We start from the raw sequence: 11093 nt of genomic DNA, 5'->3' as shown, positions 1-11093 counted from the left end.
ACTGTTAATCGTCGACAACGTGAAATTCAATTTGCACGTGCATGCATGGTTCGACATGTCCCGTGTAGTATTCGGTCAATTTGTCTTGCTTGTCTTACCGACATTGTTGTCAAGTGAACGAAAACGCTTCAAAATTTGTAAAAAAATTAACGTTTATTACATTGTAGCATTTTTAGTATGCCAAGAATACCCAATAATTTACGCGAACGGGCGATTGGCATGATTGATGCTCGCATGTCGACAGAAGACGTTGCAAGGCATGTTGGGGGTTCTAGCTGAGCGATACGAAATCATAATAACCGAATCAGTGGGCAAACTGTTCGTAATCGTCTGCGGGAGAACGGTTTACATGCACGACGTCCTTACGTCGGATGCGTTTTAACGCAACGTCATCGTCTAAATCGTCTTAATTGGGCACGTGTACACACTCGTTGGATACGGCGACGCTGGAATACCGTTCTTTTTTCGGATGAATCCAGATTTTCTTTACAACGTGGTGATGGCAGGGTGCGCGTCTACCGTAGGAGAAATGAACGCTATGCTGACTGTTGTGTTCTTGAACGAGATCGTTTCGGGGGTAGGGGTTGTGTCATGGTCTGGGCAGCCATTGCTCATGGTTATCGTTCACCACTAGTCGTCATTGATGGCAATTTAAATGCTCAACGTTACCGCGATGACATTCTCGCTCATCACGTCATTCCTCTGTTCCATAACAACGCCAACATCTCAATTTTTCAGCATGATAATGCCACCTCACATACAGCTAGAGACACTGTAAATTTTCTTAGGACAAATAACATTGATTTCATTGATGACTGGCCCGCTAAAAGTCCTGATCTCAACCACATCGAGCATGTCCGGGATAGTCTGGACAGACGATTGAGGCGTCGTCCCAACCCACCCGCTAACGTCAACGAACTTCGTCAAGCGCTCATTCAGGAATGGAACAATATTCCACAGGCAGAAATCAACACTTTAGTCAATTCTATGCGCCTGCGATGCACTGCAGTGGTCAATTCAAGAGGTGGTCATACCCGTTATTAAGTGGGTTTTTTTTTTTTTTAACCCCTACCACACTTGGTCAAAATTTCTTCCAGTTTCTGTTAACCTGTGGCCATGATTTTTGCACCAAACAATGCATCATGGAACACTCTTTAAACGCATATATAACAATTATTCCCCCGGTTTGTTTTCATCAAGTTATGTTCAAGCAAAGTTAGCGGAAGTTTCTTATTTTGTTCAGTATATGTATACAATTGCTACTTGCCACCGTTAGTTTCGTTTCATTGCATTGGTAATAAAGTTAAGTATGCCAAGCACTGGGCTTTTTAAACCAATACCTACACTATAAAGGTTTAACCCTTCAAATTAGATAGCTAGGCTAGTTTAACTTCCCCTCCATCATTGTATTCAATGCTATACAAGGACGGAGGGGGATGGGTGGTCATGAATGACCGTTGAACTCACTAGAATAGGGACTTAAGACGATAGGTACAACCTTAACACAAAACTAGGATTCACACACAGACTACACGCTCACTGCATCAGCACACGGGGTGCATTGACTAATGATAACAATGCACCCGCCCCCATTTAATGGCCCAGCACGTACTCTAATAAGGAACCGGACAAAAGAATACCGGTTCTGAGTACACAATTGCAATGCATCCGGGGGAAGCTGAACAAAAGAATATCGGCCTCCCCCACCCAAACCCCCAATACTTGCTGTTGGTAATAACTTGGTACTTGGTGATGCCACGACATGAAGCGGTCAGGCCCTTTATAAGGGCCCTATGGGCAACCTATATTGGCTCGGCCATTTACCTTTCGACCGACCGTTCAAAATTGCGCCAAATTCCCTCAATCAAAATTGCGCACCCTTTTCTCTTTGGCATTTAACTGCTCCATTCAAATTCCATAGCACCACCACCACCCCCACCCGCCTGTTACCGATTTGATCGGGCTGCTGGTGCTCCCTTGCACCTGCCAGTGCAGGCGGTACCCCCTCTCCCCCCACCTTTCCTGTCATGGACAGGCGTGCGCTACAACAGCTTGTTCTGAATGTGCACGTAAAACCCTATGACATGACATGACCGGAATATTTTGTATTTTATAGTAAAACTACTCCGGTATTAAGACCACCCCGCTAGTACGGATTGCGACCAATAAAGTCAGACCAAATGGTCATTGTGAGTGTATTTGGACCCTACAAATGCGACCACAGCATACTAGTCACATCACATAAGCAATAAACAATAAATCACGTGGTCAGTTATTGCCTAGCTGTCCATGATATGGTATTAAAGTTAATTGCAGGTATGAATGAATTAATGTTTAACGACACCCCAGCATGAACAATACATCGGCTATTGGGTGTCAAACTATGGTAATGCAAACAAATAAGGTGATGATCAACATCAATATAAAGATTCAAGATATAAATAAAAACGGTGCAAAAAACTGTGCAAAAATACAAATACAAATATTACATATAGATACTGACTTTTACTCAAAGCTTCAATTTGTACTGTATTGGCTATTCTCAAAGAGAATGTTACACCCCTGCACCACGGTGAGGTTCCAGCACGCGCAGACGAATTGCAGGTATATGCGTTGCTCAAATTAGCAATTAAATAATGTTATATTCATTTAGTTCGAAAGACAAAGGCATTACTTTCGAACTCGGAAGTCAGTTAATTTATGTAAGGTACGGCGCACTGTAATTTTATTGTATAACTTGCACATAGTAATGTTGAAAAGTAACAGTTACACAGAGTAACATAGGTTTTTTTTTTAATGAAAGCAAATGCCATACCACCCCACTATGAAGACCCATTTTAATAAGTCCGCCTATGGTTGCAATAGCGGGGTTTCAAAATGAATAACCATGCACTGCGAGTAGAATGATAGAAATGCGTACTATGGTGAAGTTTTCAGGCCACTTAAGGTTGCTTCAACACCAGTCGTTTTTGACCGATTGCTAAAATTTGTGTGTCTGTGTGTGCGCGCGCACGCGTGTGTGTATAGGGCCCCCCATCTCGTACACTTACGTTACCCTGAGAAAATAACGTTAGTAAGTTCTAGAAGTTGTACTAGTTTAAATTGGGAAGGATGCACTACCCCCACCCCCGAACCTGCCATCTGAAGATGCACTGCCATGCTAAATAAAAGTAATTTAAGGGTTATTGGTGCTTAAATTTATTCTCCTAATTAATAGTTAATATGTGTATGTTATTATGTGTGGGTGCCCGTGTGTACAAAACATGTATATGTGTGTTTTGTTATCAACAAAATCGATTTACACACCCATTGATGAGAATACAGTGAAAGGTTTTCATTAACACAGGGCGATCTTGATTTAAAGACATCTGGTTGGTTTCTCCAGTGATGACTCGGACATCAAAGCCACACTCAATGAAATGAAATTAACATAACTAAAACCCATTTTTCAAATAAAAACAGTAAGGCATTCCATATTTTGAGAATTAATGGCAAATTAATATATTCTTATGTCAATAAAGATTACCAACTGTATTTAGAGGCTATATTAGAATTGAATGTCAATGGAAATTTTAAAATGTGGTTAATCCATTCTAAATGAACAATGAAAACATATTTGAGATGGGAGCTTTAATCTTTTTAAAACCTTTGAGAAATATTCTTATTGAATACCGTATTAACTCTATAATTAAAAAAAGAAATGTTTTATTTAATGACACACTCAAAACATTTTATTTACGGCTATATGGCGTCGGACATATGGTTAAGGACTACACATATATTAACAGAGGAAGCCCGCTATCGCCACTTAATGGGCTACTCTTTTCGATTAGCAGCAAGGGATTTTTTATATGCACCATCCCACAGACAGGATAGTACATACCACGGCCTTTGTTACACCAGCTGTGGAACACTGGCTGGAACGAGAAATAGCCCAATGAGCCCACAAACTGGAATCCATCCTAGATTAATTGCGCATCAGGCGAATGCTGTACCACTGAGCTACGTCCCGCTCCCTCTATAATTACAACCACATTTTAATTCAATTTTTTTTTTTTAAATTGACAGTGGTCGCAATTTTTCGCCAGCTAAATAAAAATATGGGTGTGGGTCATAGTTTTGGAATTTGACCTGAACGAGACAATCGAGGGCAATCAAACAATTCTGTTATTAACAAATTGTTGTGTAAACATTCACTATTTTCATTACTTAATGTTAATTCAGGCTTGTTTTCTAAATTTTAATATAATATTCACATGTACTGGAATTAGTTTTGTAAAAGATAATAATGAACAATATATTTTCTTGAAAGGCAGTGATTTATTGAATAATTATTTTAACATAATGGTACATCTAATAATTATTTTGACAAAATAGTGTATTTAATATTTCATCAATTATCATAATTAGAAAGTCAGATAGCAATCCATTACAAAAACATGTCTGGGAAAAAAAAAAGCTATAATTTATAAAGAACACTATATACATGTAATTTAAAAGATGTCCCATACACAAAGCATAAATGTTATTATCTCTAAAAAAACAAAATCCATCTGCTCAGATAGGTCATGTTTAGCACCCTGGAATTCAGAGTCTAGATGGCATTTATAGATTCAACCACAAATCTTTACATAAAATATGATCAAAAACAATAAATCTTCCATCACAATGATGGAATGTATATCAATATATTGACTCAGTAATGTCTGTCACACATATTACAGTTTATTCAGTTCAATTGGCATAAAAAAATGCTTTTGAAATGTTGAACAATGTTTTTTTTTTCACTTTCAGAGTATTTGTTATTGCACAAATAATAATCGACAAATGTCAAGACGTCCATTCATCTGCATATTTAAAACCTTTTTTCTTCAAATCTGTTTTGGCCTCTTTGATTTGCTGCAAGAACAAATTTAACACAATTAATTAAAGCACATGATATTAATATATAAATGTACATCTATCAGTTAAAAAGTAGTAAAAATAAAAACTATGATTTTAACCAGAATTCCATGGAATTAAATGTCTCACTTACAATAGTTAATTGGCAGATAAAAAAATTATTTGTGAGGTAACATGCAGGATTATCTTCTTCTTTTTTAATTTTTTTTTTTACAAAGGTAGTCCGTTGGGCATATTAATTGGAGATGCGCATCAAAATTTTAAAGGCCCACTATTTAATTTTTGGATGTAAATTTCAAAATTGTCTGCTTAATTTTTTTCTGTCCAGGGACAAGCACCTGGCTATCCAGAAACAGGCCCTGGGATGGACATGCTCGAAACTCTAGTGGTATATGAGCATGTAAAAATTATTCGCACTCGCACTCAAATGTAGGATCTGGCTAGTATGGTAACAGTTAAAAAGAAACGAACTGAAACTGAATCGAATGTGACAAAACACACCATGTCTGAGCTGGTGCAACTACAGATCTGGCAGCAAAAAACATAGAATATGCTCTATATTTCGACAGTGCCAGACTCAGCTGTGGCTTTGGAAAAGGTATTTTAAAAAATAAGTCTCAAAATGTATTGCAGACACTGCATGTATTTTTGAAATCTGGAAGTTTTTGGCTCATTAGAATGGACTGGATATGCCATAATTATCTAGTAGACCTACTTTTTGACAAATGTTATTAAATGTTATCATAAAACTTAATCTATCTTGTAATTTTAACTCGCACTAACATGAGCACATGTGCGCATATAAAAATAATAATTGAATTTTCCATTTTGATAGGGATTATTCCAAAGGTCAGTTAATTGATGGTCTTTGTCGGTATCATTAAGAGATTTGCATGCAATAAGAACAGATCGGATCTAAAGTCCTTACATCAAGATTTACATGATGACATAAACTAATATTACAGTCTGTAATAAACAACAAGTATGTTTTTATGCTTTGCAATATGATAACAAAGTGCATCGTATATTTTGGTAAAATTTATTTTTCTTTTCATATTTATTTTATTAGTAGCCTACGACTGTAGTATTTATAATATCTCTATCTAGTGCCTCGTATATAGGACAGCCACTCCTGAGGAAATCCTTTACTGGCAATTCCATCCCTCTTGCATCAGCACAAAGAGGACTGCCACTCCCAGACTAGTTTACTGAAGCATGCGCAGTTCTACCTTTAGTCTTTTTGTACTGCATTACAATGCAAGTTAAGGTGCAAACCTTAGCTGTTCGAGCATTTTGTCTTATCCCTGTATTATAAATGAGATTTAATCAGTATAATTTAATACTAATTTGTAAAAAAAAAAAAAAAAAAAACCTTTTTATTTATACTGGATTTCTTTTTCAAAAAATGTTACATGTATTTGAATTGGTATGGGTTTAAAACTTAATAAAATTGTTTTTAATATGGATTTTAACTTTATTCATTATGAAGTTGCATGCCAATTTGTTGGTTTCCTTTTCATGCAAATGGACTCCCTACGGTGTGCACATAGTTTATATTCAACAAAGAACATTCTAGTTTTGATTTTGGCTGTGTAGTTAAATTTCAGTGTGATAATTGGAGGGCTAGTTGAATCTGAGAAGGGCCAGTCAGATTTTTCTTCAACTTGTGCTGGTGATCATGGGTTTCATGTTAATTTTCAACCCTGATATACTAGTCAAAGTGCACAAATTGGGATGAAAAAATTAATGTACGTGTACATATCATACAAACCTCCTTTAGCTCTTCAGATGCCTTGACACAGTCATTAAACGTAGCAACCCTGTAGCCCACAACAGCAAGAGAGAAACACTGTCAAGACAAACCAAATACATGCAAGTGAGGAAATATTTTTAAAATCTAAAATGCATATAGTTAAGAAAGAAAAGGAATATTTTTAAAACAATATTTCCACATTTTAGACCACAGATATTTGGTGTCTAACATATGGTTATTTTGACATTTGTTGCCACATATAAGTGTACCGGTAGACTACTTCTACCAAAAAGCAATGGGTTGGGACATGAAAACCACTGAATCCATTGACGGAAATGTGTTATTTAACAACACACTCAACACATTTTATTTACGGTTATATGGCGTCAGACATATGGTTAAGGACCACACAGATATTGAGAGAGGAAACCCGCTGTCACCACTTCATGGGCTACTCTTTTCTATTAGCAGCAAGGGATCTCTTATATACACGATCCCACAGACAGGATAGTACATACCACAGCTTTGTTACACCAGTTGTGGAGCACTGGCTGTGACGAGAAATAGTACAGGCTTCTGTCACATACATGTATCTTGCTAAATAACAATAAGCTTGAACGTACATGTGTACAAGTATGTCAAATTTTTTATCCATTTTTTGGAGTTAAAACTTCCAAAAGGGAATAGCTAAATTTGAATAGTTTCTTTTCAATTTAGGCTAAAAAAACATAACAAGCCTAAATTTTTACATATATTTTTTTAAGTTAATGAACTTTGTCAAATCAATTTTTAATGTTTGCTGAATTTCAGTCAGTTTAAAAGCCAGTGGCACTGGTGGCGAAATAAAATTCTGAGATACATTGTGTAAATTTCCCTAAAGCAGTTCGTCAGAAATCTGACTCTGAGCTGCCAATCTCATTTTATGACAAAGCATATCTTTCACAAACAGATTTTTCATCAGAAAATATCAAGGAACCAACTTAATTTCACTATATAAAATATATTCATGGAATGTATATTATTAAAGCTTAACATTATTAGGATATTACTATTAGAAATATCTTCAAGTTAATTTTTCAGAATGCATACTTACAGCAAATGCTATCAACAAATACAAAGGTAGCTGAAAGAAAAAAAATATACTGTAAATTTCTTGAAAAGTGTTGTTTAGTGAAGGAATGTAAAAAAACAGAAAAAGAAAAAAAGAACCTAATTGCATTTCATTGTCAATTTTATTATGTTATTCTTTTAATTACATTAAACAAAAAGTGACTGGAAAATATTTATGAGCTGATTAGTACATGTAGGTTACAGTACTTTTTTTTTTTTTTACCGATTGGCAAAGAAGAGATTTTTTCAAAAACCACATCAAACATAGAATCAACGTTAATTACACAGAACTTACTATAATATATATCAAAATAATACATCAATTTTTATAGTGTAACACAGTTCCATGGTTCATTAAATACTTTTAATGCTACTGATTTTAGTCCATAAACATCAGATTCACAAAGTTACTTACCACAAATATGATGTTCATGTATGGAGTTGGAATATTCATATGAATATATCCTGTAATAACAGCAAACCAGACAGAGGTAAACAAACCAACTCCTGCAAGCCACTGGAATAATTTGGTTGCCTAAATAGAAAAACATGTATATTAAAAGAAGTTTTTGTTTAATGACACCACTAGAGCACATTGATTTATGAATCGTATTGGCTATTGGATGTCAAACATTTAGTAATTTTAACATGTATAGTCTTAGAGAATCATAGTCACTTTGTACCCAAGTCATATCGTACCATGCTGCCTGGTCATTTCGTACCCTAGTCTTTTCGTACCTTGGTCATTTCGTACCATTGCAAAAAGTCATTTCGTACCCTAGTCATTTTGTACCCTAGTCATTTCATACCATTGTGAAAAATCATTTCGTACCCCCGTCATTTCGTACCCTAGTCATTTCATACCAGTATATAGAAAACAAATCGACTATAGCATAAAAGAAGTGGGTTTTTTTTAAACTTTATTTTGACAGTTTGAAAAGCAGAACACGTTATTGTGCAACATCTCGTTATTGATACCCACAATACTTGTCAACTCTTATTTCCATTTTACCTGACAAGAGCCGTATATGGTATTTACTACTAACTGCCAACTTCGATTTTGTGTGAAATGGCTCCAGGTAATTAGCCAATTGCTAATGTTTATACAAAGTGGCAATAATTTTTAGTCTTTTGCTGATAAAATATCCCTTAAATTACCACAAATTTGTAATTTAATTGTGATTGTTATAAATTGTTATGCCATGGTACTATATGACTTTCAGTTATGGTACGAAATGACCAAGATACGAAATGACAAGGGTACGAAATTACTTTTTGCAATGGTACGAAATTACCAGGGTACGAAATGACTATGGTACGAAATGACCATGGTACAATGTCACTAGCAACCGTCTTAGAGAGGAAAGCCACTACCGTTTTCCCCATAACAGTGTTTCTGCCAGAAATACATTTTTAGGTATGGCACCATGAAATTGAATATTTACATTTTGTAACAGGGGGTATGGGGGGCCTCCCCCAGAAAGAAAATGGGTTAGGTTTAGGTTAGAGTTAAGAAAATCATACAATAATGACAAGTCAATAATTTGGTCAAAAGATGAACTTAAAAAAAAAAGAAGATCTGCAAAAATGTTTGGGTATGGCACCATACCAGTTTTACCCTCTGGCAGAAACCCTGCATTAGTAGCAAGGGATCTTTTATATGCACCATCCCACACAGGATAGCACATACCGTGGCTTTTGGTATACCAGTTATGGTGCACTGGCTGGGGAGCTCAAGAGAATGTTCAATCACTGTTACTAATTAATTATAAAAATGTCTGAAGAACAATTTGCCACATATACTAAACATGGTATATTAATTTGGTATGTACATAATCTACATGTACACCAAGTGGTAATTTTAAAGCACCCGCCTGATACGTGGTCGGTCAAGGATTGATCACTGTCAGTGGCCCATTGGGCTATTTTTCATTCCATATATTTCAAACACAACCTCTGCAATTGACAACAGCAACAGTGGCATACCTAGGGTATATTTTATATATATATATATATATATATATATATATATATATAATTTGTTTGTTTTTTTGTTTGTTTTTAAATATATATATATAGCCTGTGGGTACCACCAGTCATTCTGCCAAATAAAGAATTGAGGGTACTTAATATAAACAAAACAGATAATAAGTGCCCAAACAATGTGGTTATGGGTTGAATTTTTATTAAATTGGGATGGTGCATTTCAAGTACTACAAATTTTTTAAAGCAGTTCTCTTACTATAAACTTTACATTCTAAAAATTATGAAAATGTTAATCATTAATTTCCAAGATTTTAGGGTATGTAATTTTCTTTTTGTAAACCCTGCCCACCTATACTAAGTAACTAAGGTCGACGACAGCCACTTTTCGGACCCTTGTTTTGGCTTCGTACGCAATAAATAAAACATATCCAATGGTAATATTTTTATATGATATATTTGACAAAAGGTACTTTTTATTTCTTTCATCTTTAAAAATTTAAAATTAATATTTTGTCCAGAATTATGAAAAAGAAAAAAATCCGGACCTGTAAACAACATTGTCTGCATGTTATAGAAACTTTTACAGGGGTCAAGGTTAGTAAACCAGCTTTCATTTTAATGCGGCAAAGCAATGTAATAATATAGCTAATTTTGAATTTGAATGTCAGTAGGGAGGACTTTCCTTTGGCACTGTCACACATAATGACCATTATAAATACTTATAATAAATAGAGTTCCTCAGGGTTAGTGATAAAGACCATTATAAATACTTATAATAATTAGTGTCACACATAAAGACCATTATAAATACTTATAATAGAGTTCCTCAGGGTTAGTGATAAAGACCATTATAAATACTTATAATAAATAGAGTTACTCCGGGTTAGTGACAGTGCCAAAGGAAAGTCCTACCATATAGATGTATGCGTGTGTGCGTGCGCGCGTCAAATATCTATGACAACATGCAAATTCGAAAACAGGTGGTATAATGGAAACAGGAGAAACAAGATTCAAAAACATAATTGTAACTACTATAAAATATTAGGTATTATCATACCATAATTAGTTTATCTGTACTACGACAACCTTTATCAAATACACACTATTTAAGGCATAATTTTATTAAATCCGTCGGTATACATAAAATTGCAGTATACATTTCAACTTCGTAACGTGGACATGTATAGACTGTCAGTTACTAAAGTTACGCCTATTAAAATATTATTCAAGTTTAAGGTCTCACTACACAGATCACTTCCGGGTGAGAGTTCATTCATCACGGTCCACTATAGTTCCTAATTGTGACACATGTTATGGTTCACATATTCACTTCTAGGAAATG

The 11093-nt window shown here is 35.2% G+C and overlaps 1 protein-coding gene across 1 annotated transcript; it reads right to left on the bottom strand.

Annotated features, from left to right (window-relative positions):
- Positions 1–4300: 4300 nt before the first annotated feature.
- Positions 4301–10954, bottom strand: LOC121390281 (dolichol-phosphate mannosyltransferase subunit 3-like). The gene is made up of 5 exons (XM_041522070.1): positions 10809–10954; positions 8181–8300; positions 7749–7778; positions 6674–6751; positions 4301–4899 (listed from the first exon to the last, which is right to left on the bottom strand). The coding sequence occupies exons 1-5, from the start codon at positions 10809–10811 to the stop codon at positions 4831–4833; spliced, it is 300 nt and encodes a 99-aa protein (XP_041378004.1). The 5' UTR covers positions 10812–10954; the 3' UTR covers positions 4301–4830.
- Between the last annotated feature and the right edge of the window lie 139 nt (positions 10955–11093).

This window comes from Gigantopelta aegis, chromosome 3, assembly GCF_016097555.1.
Source record: "Gigantopelta aegis isolate Gae_Host chromosome 3, Gae_host_genome, whole genome shotgun sequence".
NCBI classification, from domain to species: Eukaryota; Metazoa; Mollusca; class Gastropoda; order Neomphalida; family Peltospiridae; genus Gigantopelta; species Gigantopelta aegis.
This window is presented reverse-complemented; position numbering and strand designations above follow the sequence as displayed.